Raw genomic sequence first — 18086 nt, 5'->3', positions numbered from 1 at the left:
TTATGTATTCAATTATTTATTTCTGCATTTATTCACACTTTTCTTCCGTACACTTTTTGTCCGAGACATACCCCAAGTGAAAATAAACTTCAGAGAATCATATCCCCCACTAACATAATTGCCCCCCTCCCCCCCAAAAAGTCAGTATTGCATATTAAACCTGAATAATACAAATGGGAGTTATGTTTTAACAGGTGGAGCAGTGGCTCTTACTACATTATATGATTCAATCATGACATTTGACAAGATTTTCTTGGAAAATTATCTTTATATATAAAAAAAAAGGACTCCCATGATACAGAGAAGGCTTATGTGGATTCACACAAATTACATTAGGTACATTATATATTGTTTTGAGAATGATGCGTTACAGTTCGGACAGAGGTTTGATGAATCGTTCAAATCTCCAGAAAAACGAGACAACGATTTGGTTGATCGTTGGTCGACGCTGAAAGAAGAAAAAAAAACACTTCAACAAATTACAATAAACAAAAAGACAAAAGGGACGTTTTTCAACTTTTCCCCCCCGGCTTGTGGTTGTAAAGCATAAAATTAATATTTGATGGCTCAAACAATAATAAATAATCTCCCAGACATCGTACTAGTCGAGCAGCAGTGATACTGTACCCACTACTGTGGTTACAGTTATGATGGCTTTTGCCTTTTCCATCCAAGAAAATAACACAATTTTATTTTCGTTGTGTCACATCCAAACACTCTTCTTCCAGTTTCTTTTTTCTGATAAATAATATTCTACGCTCACATTGAATCTAGTATGTAGCTTCTGGTTGAATTCTCTTTTTTTTTTTACAGTAACAAATCTGTGCAAATGTAGCTCGAGAGCGATCGACTGATCTTTGTAGTGAACGCAGACAGTCGCACAAACACTGGTTCGAATGGCTGTTTCATAATTAAACAATATTAATGTTCCAGAGTTCGTTGAAGTAAAAATTACAAACGTCAGAAACAGTTTCAGCTGAATCAGACTCTCAGGTTTGAAATCACACGACGTGACCGAAGGAATGTGGACAAACACCCGAACATCAGCACTAATTCTCTGCTGTTGTCAGACCCTTATGTTTTTTAATTTTACATTTTTGGGGAGGAACATGGCTGCAGGTATTTGCCCCCGTTCAGCTACACAGATGTAAACTCCTCCGTAAAACTAACTATGTCACCTGACATATAATCACTGTGTGTAATAATATTGTAACGATTCAATAATCTTATCTATCAAATATCTTCCTGTTTCATTAGTAATCTAAAACATAACATATCAGAAAAATGCTTAAAAATAAATTCTGTCACAAATTTTCCAAAAGCCTAAATTCAACCGTCTCGAGATATTTAATCGACCAACAGCAAAAAATAAAATATATATATATAGAAGACACAATCATAATTGATAACCAGTAAGAAAGAAAAAAAAAATAGTAATTATTGACTTTTGAGATGCGCAAAGCAGCGATTTCAATATTTTATCGGTGATTGAAACAACTGCAGGTGAAATTTTCATTAAGTGACAAAACGATAAATCGATTGAGCTTCGTTGGAACGAGTCCAGCTCCCGACCGGAAGCAGCAATAAATGTTTTCCACTCATTCTTCTAAGATCACCAGGTATTTCAATTAAAAACAAAATCCAAAACAGATCCTCGTTTCTATTATTTTACAGCAAAAAAAGCATGTGTCTACATACTTTTGGCCACACACTGTGAGAAGTATCTAAATACAGTCTATTAATCTCATTTTCTCTGTTGTTGTCGTCGTCGTCGTCATGATTATTATGAATGAGTTGATAAAGGTAACGGATCACAGACCGAGAGGCAAAGTGTGCGTACGAACATGATTCCGTTTTTACAGTATTCGATTGAAAACTATGATTGGACAGCAAAAGAAAGGTAAACACCTAGAAAGGAATAATAAGAAAGAAAAAAAACAGTAACTTTTAAATGTTGTATGAAGGAAGGACACAGGCGGTTAACTAACGCGAAGAAATGCTGCTGAGAATCTTAACGCCTTAACGTCACTCGAAATAAAACTCGACGTCACGTCGGTCGCGAGTTTCTAACTGCGTCGGTCAGGAGGAGGTAGAAGTATTTGCCCTCCGCCCGTCACCGTGTAGCCCTTCATCCGTCTCAACGTCCTGCTCTTCAAAAAGTCAATCAATGTTTCACATGTAAAAAAAAAAATATATATATATATATATATATATATAACATCAACACCACAAAACAACCAACGTGACGTTTCCAGGGGAAGTCAGTCTGACGTCGACACATGATATGAGTTCCAGTTCAGGTCCAGGTTGTCAAATGGATTCTGGGAAATGGAATGAGGGGGAAGAAAAGTCTGGAAAAGGGGGATAGAGTCTGGAAAAGGGGGATAAAGACTCTGATTGTGCTTCTCCCGCCTCCTGAGGGAATGTCGCCGGAGGGTTGGTGACACAAACTCTTGTTAAGCTTCTATCGGTCGAGGCTCGATGACGTTGGTCCACTGAGGGGAGAGAGAGTAAGAGCAGGAGCCAAAATGGCTGATCGGCAGCCAGAGAGCGGTTTGGGGGGCGAGTACTGCACGTCAGTTCACGCTCGGCAGAGTCGTCTCCGTCGGCCGACGTTCCCGCGGGAAATACTGCATGTGTGAACAAAAGTACCGCGGAGGAGGAGGAGTGTGTGCGTACCTGCCGCACAGACGCACTTCACAAAGCTCCCAAGGTTCTCCTGAAAAAAACTTAAGACGGGAGGAAGATTTAAAAAAAGGGGGGATTAGTTTCCTCTTTCACTTCGTCGTCGTCGTCGGTCCGGAGGGAGGGGGCGGGGGGGGGGGGGGGGGGGGGGAGTTTCCGCCGCTACAAGCCGAGCTGCATCTGCCCCGAGTACGTGGTGAGGAGCAGCATGATGGCGAAGCCCGTCAGCAGCCCGGCGTTCTGGATGGCGAAGGTGAGGAGGAAGCTGCTGCCGCCCGCGTCCTCCTCCTCGCGACTCACCTCGTTCATCTCCGGGAACTGGGAGAAAGAAAAGGAGGAGAAAAACTCTCTTTAAAACTTTGAAAGACGCAGGTATTCACCAGGAGCGGAGGGTCGGAAAAAACGGAAACACCAGACCATGTCTGCCAGGGCGATGTAGAGGAACATGCCGCCCGCCAGGGCGAAGATCCAGTTGGGCGAGAAGCTGTTGCCGGCCAGGATCCCGAAGCACATGCCCAGGTAGCAGCAGCACGCCGACAGGAAGTTGAAGAACAGCGCCTGCTGGATGCTCATGCCGGCGTTCAGCAGGATCACAAAGTCTCCTGGCGACGGGGAGCAGAAGAAGAAGAAGAGGCGGGGTCACAATCACTCACCACTCCCGGGCGCAGCTCCGTCCCGTCGGATCAATGAGTGGACGAAAACTCACCCAGCTCGTGGGGGAACTCCTCGCACAGGATGGCCACGGAGGTGCTGACGCCCTGGAAGACGGAGGCGGTGAAGGAGGCGCCGATGGCCAGGCCGTCGATGAAGTTGTGCAGGCCGTCGCTCAGCGTGATCATCCACGCCAGCGTGCCGATGTCGGAGTAGCTCGTCCCCTTCAGCCAGTAGCAGCCGCCGCCGGCGGCTCCGGACCGCCCGCCGCTGTCGGGGCTCTGGGAGTCCTAGAGGACGGAGGAGACGCGTCAACTACGTCAAATCGCTTCGGTCACAAACTGGAAAGTTCGTCCCCCCCCCCCCGGACTCCTCGTACCTGCGGCGTCTGCGCGGGGCTGAGCATGAGCTCGCCCTCGCCGGCGTCCACCTTGCCCAGAGCCAGACTGCTGGCTTCTCCGTTGTGCTGCAGCTTCTCCTTCTCACCCTCCTCCGGGTCTCCGTCGGCCGCCGAGTATCGGTCGGCGCCCGGGTAGTGACTGTGGCCGTGGCTCTGAGGGATAACGAAGAGGGGGGAAAAGAACAGATTTATAGGAAAAGATCTGTTTGCCTCCCGGTGAAGGGAATAGTGTCAAACTCTTGTTTGGTGATTTCGCAGAAAGTGCAGTAGCCACAAGGCGGAGCCACTGTGCCACAATCAGAACGAGAATGAGCCGCGACACCAGGCCCCGAGTTTGTCGATCCCAACCGAGAGCCTTTTAGATTTTGAATCAAGAAGTCGAACCTTTGAGAAACTGTAAATGAAACGGATCGAACCGTCGCGATGAAAAAACAACACTCTAGACAAGGTCATCTAGATGTTTAAAAAATAAAAAAACAAGTGATGGGAACAGTGAACGTTCACATATTGGAAGCTACGTCCATCAACTGAGATCAAAACGTCATTTTGAATCTGAAAGGCTCAACGGGAAGCAGATTTCCTAAACTGCATTAGATCGCTTCGTTGCAGAAAATACTCTGTGTCTTTTTCCGTGAACCAATGAAGCGTCTCATCGCGTCGGCGTCGTCCTCAGACGTTCTGCATCCAAACCAGTCAGCGTTTGTTGGGTCTTTGTAAACGTAATGTTGGAAACTTGTGGAATCCTTTCCGACCGCCTGTGTCACAGAACAAAGTCCCCCTCCTCCCTCTCTCTGCACTCACCCCGTTCTTCTGCTTCAGCAGCACTTTGAGAACCTTCTCCGTGAAGAAGAAGAGGTAGAAGCCAGCGAACACCACCGCTGACTTGGACACGTAGAAGTCCTTCATGGGGTCGAAGCCAAAGGCCTAGAAGAAGAAGACAGGGAGAGTTAGTGTGTGATTAATATTCACATTACATAATTACTGCCCTGACATATGGATATATATTTGAAATGAGGTGGGGGGGGGGGGGGTACCCGACGTCCTTTTAAAATATTGCGGTGATATTTCCCAGCATCCTCTATTGATCTGACAGACAAGTTGAATTATGTAAGTCATCGTGTTCGGCCTCTGGCAGAAAAACAAACGCTCCATACATAATCTCAATCTCCTCACCTCCAAGAGGTCTACTAGTGTTTTGTCTTTATTTTTACGTCTGCTGTACAAATCGGACTGTAGCCATAAACACTCGCTGGTGGTTTCCTAAGACGAGGCTGGTAACTGAGGGCGAGCGGGGTTTCTGCCATCAGGCCCCCGAGGCTCTGGAATTTCTCGCCTCAGGAGATTAGATTTGCCTAAAACATATTTTTCATAGGAGAGCCTTTTATAACGAGGAATGTGGAGAAACTTTGTGAAGCTGTAACTTCACTCTGGGTTTTTCTCAAATAAGGAGATATTTTATCTTTGGGCACATTGTTTCCTGGGTTGCTGTTTATTTCTGTAATAAAATATTTTAAAAAATGTAGTTCTTTCCAGTAAAATCACGACTTTCTACTTGTAAATTTACGACTTTATTCTCATAAAATTACGACTCCACTTTCATAATATTATGACTTTATCTGTAAGATTACGATTTTTTCCCCCCCAAAAAATTATGACTTCATTCTCATAATATCATGACTTCTTTCTCATAAAGTTATGACTTTATTCTCATAAAAGTACGATTTTTTTCCCTCATAAATTTATGACGTTATTCTCATAACATTACGACTTTATTCTAAGAATATTACGACTTTATTCTCATAACATTACGACTTTATGCTTGTAAAATTACGATTTTTCTCTCATAATATTACGACTTTTTCCTCGAAGTCTCACTTTTATGTTCAACGCTCGCTGGGAGATAAACTGCGCAGCACCGAGGCGCCGCCGCGAAGGAGTTGCGCGCAGCGGCAAAAGTGAGTCACAAGCGGCGTGGACACTACCTCTGGGATGAGCTGAAACAGGGCGTTGGAGTAGAGCGTGCCAATGGCCAGCGCTATGAAGTAGAGCAGCAGGCGCTTGTAAAAGGTTTTCTTCATGAAGGGCACCACGCTCGCCCCGACCAGCGAGCACAGAGAGATCAGCGTCACACACAGGATCCCATAACCCCACACTGATCGACGGAGAGGAGAGGAGAGGAAGCAGGAAAGAGAAGGAGGGAAGGTGAGAGTTAGTTCAGAAATGATTTTTTATTTCTTATTTTTATCAGATCAATCACCACAGTGTGGAACAAACCAAAGGAGAGAGAACACCAGTTAGTCATTCCCCTGAAAAGAGAGAGAGAGAGAGAGAGTTGGATTAAATCAACCTGAGAGACAACAGATTAACTGAAATGACACCACCTCTCATTGGTCAGCGTTCGAACCCCCATGAATTTCTTTTGTTTCGATGCAGGATGTCATTTAGCTGAAATTACAGTTTTCACCGAAAATCACACACACGCACGCACGCACGCACGCACGCACGCACACACACACACACACAGATACTTTGTCGCGGTCGACTCAGGTGCGTCGGTCTGTCGGGGTAAAAGAAAAGAAAAAAGAAGCTCAAGACACAAAAGGGATCAGAAGAACTTTAAATAGCCCAACAGTAGCAGGAGAACTGAAAATGACGGGGGTCACATTTCAATTTGAAGGACGTTGAAACGTTGCTGCGCTCCAGATTGATCAATCCCTGCGAGTGAAACACAGTCATCAAGCCTGTTTTGGTTGAAGAGAGAACTTCCCAGGGAATGCCAGGACGCCAGGAAAGGTGCAGACACAGATGCAAACATGCTGAGCACACATGAAAAAAAAAGAGCCTTTTCCCGGTGTTTATTAAGAGCCCAGGACGACCACGGAGAAATAACAAAGGCAGGAAGGAGACAGCGATGGCGACAGGACAGGCAAAGGAGCGCTTGCTTGGCCGAAGGTGCGTTCTGGGTTTTTATAAACAGAGCTGGTGTGACACGACTTTTGAAGAATTTTGAAGCTCATGGGATGTAGACAGAGAGAGAGAGAGAGAGAGAGAGAGAGGACATGTGCGGGGTAAGATGGCAAACCTCTGGCAGCAGCTGCAGGATGGCGGTGGAGTACAGCGTGCCGATGGCGAGCGCGATGAAAAAGACGAGGGTGGATTTCATGAAGCGCGACTTCATCAGAGGCACGCTGAGGACTCCGGTGAGCGAGAAGCAATTGATCACCGTCACACTCAGGAAAGAAAAGCCCCACACTGGGGGGGGGGGGGGGTGGGGGGGGGGGTTTGAGTGAGGGGGTAAGATGAAAGGGTGAAGCGTTAAAAACAAAACTGCCATGCATGATGTGTGTATGTGTGTGTGTGTGTGTTTGTGTGTGTGTGTGAGATAATATAAATTATCAGTCAAATTCAGTCAAGTATTATGACTAGATTCTTAGCCACATTCGTTTGAGAGAAATTGTGCTTCTTAATCGTGAACTTAATTTTTATTCTCTTGAACTGTGGACGAATAACCCAAAAAATTTGAGCCACTCAATCAATAATTTTCCTGACATGCAAGATTTTTGTTAAAGGTTTATAATAATCAGGTAAGGTATGTGTCATCTGCATAAAGCAGTAAAAAAAAAAAAAAAACTAAGCCCCAGGACTGAGCCTTGGGGCACACCATAAAAAACATTTTTTTATACTTTCTGAACATAACTGCATCAGGGAATCAAAACAGTTGGAAAGTTTTTCAGGTTACACATAGGGGTTCAAAATAAAGCAGTTATTGCAACTGGAAAAACAGCTGATAGTGCGCGTAAGCAAAGACTCAATCTTCGACATTAAAATAGGCACAGAAGAAAAAGAACAGAATACACAAGTCGGTCAGCTCTGCAGTCAAGATGAAACTCCATGACATCTGCCTCCCTGCTGCTGGCCGATCTCCACAGGCCGAGGCAAAGAAAAGAAAAAGAAAAACAGCACTGCAGCCAAAACAAGCTGCCTAAAGGGGGAACACATGAGCCGAGCTGAGGGCGTGTTAGTGAACAATAAGGGGAAAACAAAATATTGTCAGTGGAGAGTGGGAAAGAAAGATAGAGGCCGGAGCTCTGGGACAGTAAACCAATCTCTGCGTTTCCTATAACTGCCAAGGAAAAGAAAAAAAGTGATGTTAGAAGGAAGAAATGAAATTCGTGAGGCCACAGCTCAACAATGTCTTGAGTCGCCTGTATTCGTCAGAAACTGCTGCAGCCTTCGGGGGAAGAAGATCAGTTAAGGTCACCAACTTTTTCTTCTAGTCTGTCATTAACTTAGCTTTCTATAACACACACACACACACACACACGTCCACGCCAATTCCGCTTCCATTCCAAGGGAGGCTTGTTAAACAAACAGCTTACACGGCACTTTTTTGTTGCACGATATATTGTCCCAGAAATTATCGCGATAAAACAATTTATCGTCATTTTAAGAGCATTTTTTTTGCCACTGAAACATGTGAGCCTGTTGAGTTTAGGGCCTATTGGTCGTCCAACACGATTTGTGTTGCTGTGCTGATAAAAATGTTATCCAAAGTTTAGACTTTGCATTTTAAGGCCGCAGACAAAACATGCACGTTGAAGATACAAAAATACTAAGAAATCCCTTTTTTTCTGACATTTTCTAGACCAAACCAGTAAAAAGATTTATTGTACGACGGGAACGAAACTGAGAGGGAACAACAAAACTTACAACATGACCGAAAACACAGTTATACATACGGATGAGGAATCTGCAAGGAGCAACAAACAACACAAACGCAAATGCAAAAAAAACAACCACTCAACATTCATGAACGGCACAATGCACGTCATTTAAAAATGAAATTAATCACACTTTTAGTGCTATTTTTAATTTAAAAAAAACGAAAAAAACAAAACAATATCAATGAGTAGCAAGTCGGCGCTCACCTTCAGCGTCTGTGGGCCGGGGGGAGGGCTCGCTGAGTATCTCCTCTTTTTGAAGCCTACAGGTTCCAGCATCCAGCTGCTGCAGCATGGTCGGACAGAGCTCCTGCAAACCGGGCCCGTCCAGCCGCGACTGCTCGCTAACGCTGTACGCGGCCAACATGTCAGCAGGCAGACACTGGCAACGGAAAAAAAAAGAGAAGAAAAAATACCTGTCAGCTGGCACAAGAAGTTTACATTTAAAGCCCCAGTGTGTCATTTTTGTAATTTTCTGGCGGCATCTGGTGGTAAAGTTACAAATCGCACGCAACTGAGCGACCGACAGGGGACACTTTATGGCGGCGCACCGCTGATTCCATTTCCGGTTTCCGGCAGCGTCTGAAATTTCCACGTGAACGCGACGTATTCTGGAGCGCTTTGTGCAACAACCGTTTTCAACACAACGTAGAAACATGGAGACTCACACGGAGGTCGGGGCCACCTCTTGGAACTATATTTAACTCATTCATATAGTTATGGACAATATATTCAATTTATGTGAATAAGTTCTTCTAAATATTGCACACTGTAGCTTTAACTTCAAACAACTTCCTTACCCTGGATGTGCCAGGGAGGAGTTCACCTTTGTTGCACACTGTGGACGTCGACGTTGTTTGTGTGCGATTTATCATTAAAAAAAAGTAAACATAGAAAAGGAAGCGACCGCTTTGATACTTTTTCTGTATTTGTAAGAGCAGCATTACACAACACAGACAATGTTACAGACTAACTAACTAAAACTGTTGATATACGAAGCATCAAATATCATCTCGTTCCCGCTTCTCAAACGTGACTAATTATTTGCGGCTTTTCTCCATTTGATATATTCTGTCAAGTTGAACGTCTTTTGCTTTTTTTGTGTTGTTTGTCAGTTCAAACAAGACGTGAGGACAGATGGCGGGAAAACGTGTGATTTTGGCGATTTTTACATTTTAATTTGGTCAATGAATCGAAAGAATCGGCTTTGAACAAGGTACAAATAATGATTCATTTCTCTCTCTCTTTTGTTTGATGGCTTTGTAAATATTTGACTAGAGTATGACTAAATATTTGGTGTTTATAGCTGGTAAATTTGTACAGTTAATTATAAGCAGTTATATTATAAGCAGCAATTAATAAGCTTTGGCTTCCTCCTGCTCCTTGTCAGACATATATGATTTATTAATTTATAAATACTGTTTATGACACTTTATAAACTTTTTTTTGTATGCAATGTCACACTTTTGATTTGTTCGAAATAAAGAAAAATTAAATGAAATGATAAAATATATACAATCTTGTCTTTTCGTGATGACACACACAAGGTGAAAACGATACCAACCAGGAAGAAAATGTCACAGATAATGAGCACAGAAAAAAGACTATATATCTATATTGACTCTTTACAGTAAGTCTGTCAGCTGACTGGTCGTGACCACAGCCACTGCCGAGCGCCTGTGCCCTGCAGAAACATTAATAAAACACACCTCGGGAGGTGGTACGTCGTTTTAAAAACCAGATCAACAAGTACAGTAAGTAGAGTCAACTGTACACGCCGGCGAGGCCCCGATCAGACTTAAGGAATGAAACATCCGTCTGAGGAGATCCAATCATAAGTTGACGTCTTGGGTGTGTTGTGTTGTGTTGTGTATTCAGGGTGTGGATTTGAGATCCGATGAGTCAAGACCACATTCGGAAGCTGCTCTGGGACATGGGTGAGCCGTGTGAGTTCAAACGCAAATGATAAGACACACGTGATATTGCCAGAGAAATGAACAAAAGTGTGAGTATGTTAGAAATGCAAAATATTTCAACAATCTGTAACCGGTGGCTCCTGATGTGTGCAGACATGACTAAGCCGGATTAACCTTCAGGGTGTGTGAATGTGATTCGGGTCCCAGGCCGTATTATCATGAAAATGTGAAATGTGGTGTGCTACGTGTGCACAGATTCAATCTGCACCCTTTTTTTAAAACCGACCCACAACAGAGTACACGATCAATCCAAAAGTGCTAAGTCATCAGTATTGTTCTCACCGTGGAGCTGTTGGATTTGGGAGGCGAGCTCGTGGGCGCCTCAACCACATTGCTGCCGCCGCCGCTGCTGACACCTTCCCCCTGGTCCTGGCTGAGGAGGGCCAGCAGGGAGCGCAGCTGGGGCACCGTGATGGTGCCGTTGTCGCCATGGCGGGCCAGCAGGTCCTGGAGCACCTGGGCCGGAGACTGGGTCCGGTTCTCCCCGTGAACCGTCACCAGGCCCGGGGGGCAGAGCAGCGCGGCCAGCGCCAGGACGAGCATCGGCCGCGAACGGAGGACGGCGGCGGTCGCGGTACGGCCATGAGGGAACTGCATGAGCATGGCGTCTTCGCTGGCTGGAGGACGTTGATCTGTGGAGAGAGACAGAGGGGAGGGAGTGAATTAAGAAGAAATATATAACCACCCCGAATGTTGAACTTGGCAATACTGCTGCTCACTTGTTTACTCCAAACGACAGAAGGAGATAATTGTTGTCATGACAAGGAGGGAAGACGTTCCAGTGCCAATTCATTCATCTATTTATTTTTAAAGTTCATTTTAGACTAACCACCATCTGCTCTGACGGCAGACTCCTCAGAGACAAGCCAAAAAAAGGTTGTTTTTTTTCTTTCTTTATCTCAATAATTACATTTATGTCACGTAATGCCACCATTAAATCATGTCAATCATGTGTTTATCTGCTTTTAATGACGCCAACATTATCCTTGGTCATTAAATTTGGCGGACCACGCTAATAACAAAATGGATGAGTAAATATTGCTGATACCAATATAACCATAAAATTGGTGAATATCGGCCAGGGCGATAATCGGTTGAGCCACAATTTACAAAATGAACATCCCGCTGTATTGACCAAGACTTGAAACTGGAGATTGAACCATAAACTCTTCAGGAAAAATGTTTACTGACGTTATGAAATCAAGTGAGAAGTAGAGTCATTTTCTGAACATGAACATGAACTTGTGCTACCACTAATGGGACAGTTTGAAAGTGCCAAACAAATATTTGCTGACATAGACACTCCTTTTAAAATGAATACACACTTTTCCGAAAAATTTCACCTCGTCGAGCCAAAGGAAATTTTTCTTGGTCACAGGGCAGAGACTGTGCGGAAACAAGGACAAGTGAAGCATGTTTTGGCACCAGACACTTGTCAGTATATACCAATACTTGAAACAATCAAATTTCTATTTAGTAATGACCAAATGCAAGGTGTCTACTTAAAAAGCAAGAAAAGGAATGACAACATGATGCGTGACTATAGTGATGGGTGTCAAGTCATCTACGATTCCAACTGTAACCAGAATCCCTGCAAACTCAGTTGTATTATGATGATGTTGAGACAACAAATCCTCTGGGCTCCAAAATATCTATGTGTACCCTATGTGTGTTATTTAATTCAATCGACAGGGAGACATATGGGCTTGGTAAGACACTAGAGCCACTTCTTGAGGACATCAGAGTCCTTGAAAACTGCGGTATAGAAGTTGAAGTTAATGGACAAACTCAAAAGCTGAGTGGAACTCTTTCAATTTTGACAGCAGATAATTTGGCAATACATTCACTGTGCGGCTATGTTGAAAGCTTTTCTGCAAACAAATTTTGCCAGTTTTGTTCGATCGATAAGCAAGAAATTCAGTCGGTGTTTGATGAAGACAATGTTGTCAAACGCAACAGAGGGAAGACCAGTTTTGGAATCTGTTCATTTTGTTGAGGGAAATCTGCAGCATCATTTTTGCACCTGTTGTCAGTGTTGGGCTCGCTGTGTTTCTTAATCAGCTCATCATAGATCACCATATGCTTTACAAGAAGTTGTTTTGCCGAAATCTAATTCCAAAGCACCATTTGAGGCAAAGCATAATCCAATGAAAAGGCAAGCACATGTGGTATGCAATTTCAAAAATATTGCCAAAACTCTTGCTCTTCGTGGTCCATCGTTATTACAGGTATTCCTTTCTTTTATTTTCTTTCTTTTATAATAATGTTATACCAGTTCACAGTAAAAATGTGCAATTGTACTTTGGGTGTTTTTTCTTACTTTTCATGCAAAAAAAGAATTACAAAAATGTGTATATTTAACCTGAATGGGAGCATTTTCTATGCATAAAAATCATAGGGTGTCAAACACACACATTACATTGTACAATGTTCCCGTGCGCTGCTCCACCACACAGAGCAGCGATTCATTACAGCACACCCAGCAGGTCAACGTGCCACGCTGAGGTGAACAAACACACAGTCATGTTTCTGTTAAGAACTCCCCCCTTTCTACAAAACCCTTCTTCTTCTGCGGAGCCTCTAATGACGGACGATGATGACGCATCAAGCACCAGTGTGTCTACCCCCCCAGAGGCCGACGATGCCCACAGGATACCTGGGAGCAGAGACGGGAGTCGGGGGGGGAGGGGGGGAGAGAAGAAATGCCAGATAATAAAGTAGAGGGCTCCTCAGGGGAGCAGTGGACTGTGGAGGAGAGAGAGCGGGATAAGAACTGAGGTAACGACTCACCGGCGAGGACGAAGGATGGAAGAAAAGTAAAAGAGGCAGTCGAGAAGAAAAAGAAAAAACCTACCAGCTGAGATGTTTCTGACGTCTGCACATTTCAATCTGACGTTCGCTCGGGCCACGACGACGTCCGAGCCCGGCACCTCCAAAAAGGCCACAACCTGTATAACTACAATGAGCACATTCCTTCCCCTTTCCTGTGTGCGGCTATATAAAGAGGAAGCCGTTTAGTCGGCTGGCATTGCCAAAATGAAATATCCAACAACAATAACAACAACAAAAAAAAACTGCTCAGTGCCAGCAGCAGATATGACCATGTTTCAGTCATAAGAAAAAAAAGAGAGACAAAATAAATGATATACACATATGCTGCACATATAATGACGAGATGCCCTTGAGCAAGGCTACTCAGTGGCCAGCAATAAAACGATACGAAGATATATATATATATATATATGAGTAACGCAGTCACACTCAGTCTGTCTCACTTCTAACTTTTGACTTTCATCTGTCTCTCCCTCGGTCCCCGAGCCGAAGGAGGCGAACAGGAGACTTTCCCCTTCGATGAGTCGCACCACTCTTCGTCCCACATCTTCCTCCTCTGTGTGCACTAATGAGACCTCGTTCTCAAGTGGGAGGGAAACAAAAAAAAACCCAACCCTCCGTAAGCCTCTTTATGCATGTTTTTTTTTTCTCTTCTCTCCAGCACAATCCCTGTAAACGTTGCAGGATCTCTGAACCTTGACCTCCTTAGCGCCGGCTGGTGTTGTTGTCGCTGAAACACAGGCTGAAGACAGCAGAGTGTCGTGTCTGTGTGTCGTCGCTACAGCAGTCGCAGCTCATGAGAAGCCAAAGTGAGGTGTAGTGAATTGAGCCGCATGTGGCAAGTGAAGACTTGAAGGTGGGGGCTCAGTCAGCCTCTACTCTCAAAGGTCAGGGGGTCATGCAACAAGTAAAATAAGAGTAGCTGCTGCCTGCCATCATCGTGCCTCCTTGGCTTGTGATAATAACCTAATTAAATATATACACACACTCCTCCAGCCCCTACATACGACGTTCTTCTTCTTCTTCTTCTCCTCTGCAGAGTAAACGGCTCCCGAACAGATACAACGTTTTTAAACACTGAGCGAGCAGAATACCTTTGCCTCAGCCTCAGTGAGGATACGGTCCTATCAAAACAAAGCAGAATCTGCTTTTAAATGTCAGCATGTCGGGTTAACGATATCAAGGCACGCACACACGCACACACACGCACACACACACACACACACACACACACACACAGTCACCATGTCTGATTGTGTGAGTCCAAGGCCTATTTGTAGCTGTAGCAGATAACAGGCGGTGAGAGGAGACCGGCAGTCTGCAGCAGAGACGTCGGTCCGGCGACACAGTGGTGAACGTTAAATACGAGGTTGACAAGGGAGCGGGCAGCAGAGGAGGAAGAGGAGGAAAGACGGGAATGGGAAATGTTAGTCACAGTCTGCTGGACTCCAAATCCCAAAGGCACGCAGACAATTTGCCTTCATGCGACGGAGTATTGGAGCCACGTTGAGAGAGAAAAATCTGGAGACCTTGGGACTAAAGTCGTCAATTTACGAGGATAAAGTCAAATGTTATGACAATAAAGTCGTAATATTACGAGAATAAAGTTGTACTATTGCAAGAAAAAAGTCGTAATTTTATAATAATAAATCATAATAAATTTAATTTATAGAGCATAACATTATAAGAATAAAGTTGAAATATTTTGAGAGTAAAATCGTAATTTTATGAGAATAAAGTCAAAATATTACGGTAAAAAAGTCGTAAATTTATGACAGTAAATTTGTAACTTTATAAGAATAAAGTCGTAGTTTTATAAGAATATAGTCAAAATATTTTAAGAATAAAGTCGTAATTCGTAAGAATACAATTTGAATTTAAAGTTTTTTGTAGTAAAAGTCATAGCAGAGTCTTACTTTTATTTTTTTCCCCTCAATCTGCCCTTTAAACTCCGTGGTACCTTCACTCTCACACATTTCAAATCTTTTTTTCCATTCTTAGAAAAGTCACCAGTTTGCCCCGGTTTGTCTATTATGTGTTTCCTTCTCGTGATATTCTCAAATAAAACTGGCCCCAGAAAGATGTCTGGCAGTCAATCCACGAGCAAACGGCGGAAAAATAGAAAACAGAACAAGGTAACGAACGCAAATTAGATCCACTGTGATCATCACCATAGTCACATAGCCATGAGCAGAGGGAGCGAGGGAACATAACCGTCATATCTCACGGCTCCTATATAAGTGTCAACACGGCTCAGTGAAAGTTTTTTCCAATGTCATCATCAAATTCAGCTACCGGCTGACAGAGAGAGAGTCATCTGAGGCCTTTTAAAACAGGGTGAGATAACAAAACACATCGCAATTGTGGCACGAGCAAATATGTCCTCGCGGTCCGCTAGCTGTCGGTAGGACACCTGAGGAGACATGCTAGCGACGGATTTGTGTTTTCCTCTCATTTATAGTTATTTAACCAGATTTCTGGTTAAACTAAAATATCAAGCGTCAATTAAATTCCTTCGTCGTAAAGGTTTGATAACGACATCTTGGGAATCATTGACAGATTATTTTTCTTTAAAGATCTTGTACTCCCTAATGTCGATATCGGGGTTGGCGCCCAAAAGTCCATATCGGTCGGGTCAAGCAAAAAAAAAAAAATCATACCACACCTTTTTACGAAAAAGGAGAAAACACCAACAGCCGCTGCTCCTCTCGCTGAATCCTTTCTCTCGAATCCAAAGCAGCTTGTTCCTCGGAGCAGCCTCAGGTGTGTGAACACTCCAACTTTGTATACGGGCTGGAGCGGAGGGGAAAGGCTCAGCTGCGCGCCGACTCATCAACCTTTACGGTACCGAGGCCCCTAATTATGGCTGCGCTCTAACCCTCGGGGCTGATATCATCAGCCGAGGGCTGTCATTAGATGAGAGGGCGATGGCCGCGGGGCACAGCGTCGGTTCGCCGAACTCATCCCGGGTGTACAACAAAGGACCATTCACCGTAAAATGTAGGGGTTTTAAAAGTGACTTGGTCTGGAACTGGCTCAGAGGTCAGAAGGCCAGAAGTCCACAGCCACGGAGCTTACGTAGCAAAGTAAGTATGCACATCCATATGCTGGTAATACAGACACTTACCTTGATTGGTTAGCGACAGTCTCACAACTATACTTTTAGTTATTTTGCCGAAAATCTTTTGTTAAAAGCAAAGCATATGTTTTGGATATATGAAGACAACTTTGGAGAAGTTGGAACCCTTTGAACATTGAAGTACGTCTTGGCCAGTGGATGGCCATCATGGCTTTTCCAGGACTTCTCCAAGACTTTAAAAAACTAATTTCCTGGCAGAAATCTCCCAAAGAATTCTGTACGAAGAGTTCATAACACGCGCCACGATAATTCCAAAGTACAACTCGGTCATCTGTATCTAAGGATCGTGTGGCCTTGAGGAAATTGTTCAATTTAGAGATGTGGACAACATGGGATTGGAGACACTGGTTGTGACATTTTAGATTAGGGGTCGACCGATTATGGGTCTAAATTCATGATTATCGGTATTGGACATTTTTTAAGCCAATTTTTCGGTAACATAATTGAAGCGATACAGCCGCAGTCACAGCTCTCTGGACTGTATCAATGTTTGTTTGTTCAACTTCATAATTAATGCTGCTAATAGTTTCCTGCACGTTGTGTGTTTAAGGTCCTGTTGAAAGGTTCTGTGAATTAAACATATGCTTTAAAGTTTGGTGATAATTATTTGTGTTATTCTAAATGTTGATGCCTTTTGACACTTTTATTACTTCAGACAAATATCGGTTTCAAATATATCGGTTATCGGTCTCTTAGATTTGCAATAATCGGAATCTACATCGGCCCGGAAAAATCCATATTGGTCGACCCCTACTTTGGATGCACATTTTTTATCCGCCGGTGTCGTCAGTGAGTGACGTGTTGTTTTAAAGTCCATGAGCTGGTTTCGAGTCTGGGATGGCGGAAGAAAGCTTTGGGATTTAGACTGCAGAGATTTATCATTCATCCAGGTCACCGTTATCCGGAAGGGGAATATCAGAACACCTGGGTTTCACCACCACTCAGTTTTCCCCTGTCTTCTTACAGTGTAAATATAGCATAGTGAAAAAGGACAATTTTGTGAATGCATTAAGTTAAAGCACAAGTACCTGTACAACCAAGCAAAGTCCACGCACACAACACGAGTGGACATGTTCTTAAAGTCACTGGACAGATGGGAGGAGGAGGAGGAGAGTGGTGCTTTCAGGTGTACCTCCAGAGAATCCGTCGTTACAGTTACTGGCACGCCGACCGTGGCGGCCGTTCTCACAATGGCTCACTGACAATGTGGCCCAGGTTAAATATTGTATCAACACGTTTCCTCTCAGACATTTGAACAAAACAATAACCACAGTGAGGATGAAAACGAATGGACAAGTCGCACTGTAGCTGCTCCATTAGCTCCGTAGCCGGTCTTTAAAATAGCGAAGTATAAAAAGCGATGGAACGAGTACATCATTATCTTAACTATTAAATATGAGATAGATTCATAAAGCAGCGTCTTCTTATTCTTATTCTTATTCGTATTATTGGCCGTGACAATTGGCTTACCCCGGTGGTGATGCTGCTGGGGGGGGGGGGCAGATAAAGCTGATGCCTCGGCGTCGACCACCGGGCTCCCGTAGAGAGACGAGACGGTTAAGTCGCAGCCGGCGGCGGGATATCTCTCCGGTGTCTTGGGTCGTTGAGGACAGGAGGGAGAAAGGGCTCCGTCGTCGTCGTAGGACCTCTCTCTCATTCAGGACGAGCCACACGTTGGCGGC

General features: G+C 44.0%; 1 protein-coding gene across 3 annotated transcripts; it reads right to left on the bottom strand.

Moving 5' to 3' along the window:
• Window positions 1-248: 248 nt before the first annotated feature.
• slc39a14 (solute carrier family 39 member 14) lies at window positions 249-18061 on the bottom strand. Of its 3 annotated transcripts, none has more exons than XM_047329158.1 (9): window positions 17875-18061; window positions 10716-11065; window positions 8665-8839; window positions 6819-6988; window positions 4538-4660; window positions 3716-3889; window positions 3392-3626; window positions 3103-3287; window positions 249-3003 (listed from the first exon to the last, which is right to left on the bottom strand). In XM_047329158.1, the coding sequence occupies exons 1-9, from the start codon at window positions 18059-18061 to the stop codon at window positions 2848-2850; spliced, it is 1755 nt and encodes a 584-aa protein (XP_047185114.1). In that variant the 3' UTR covers window positions 249-2847. The 3 variants fall into 3 exon arrangements, with proteins under 3 accessions (XP_047185114.1, XP_047185113.1, XP_047185115.1); XM_047329157.1 differs by lacking the exon at window positions 6819-6988 and adding an exon at window positions 5719-5888; XM_047329159.1 differs by lacking the exons at window positions 6819-6988; window positions 17875-18061 and adding exons at window positions 5719-5888; window positions 13288-13606.
• Window positions 18062-18086: the final 25 nt, after the last annotated feature.

Source organism: Scophthalmus maximus, chromosome 19 (genome assembly GCF_022379125.1).
Source record: "Scophthalmus maximus strain ysfricsl-2021 chromosome 19, ASM2237912v1, whole genome shotgun sequence".
In the NCBI taxonomy this organism is placed as follows: Eukaryota; Metazoa; Chordata; class Actinopteri; order Pleuronectiformes; family Scophthalmidae; genus Scophthalmus; species Scophthalmus maximus.
Note: the sequence above shows the minus strand (reverse complement) of the source record. Positions and strands in the feature narration are given on the sequence as shown.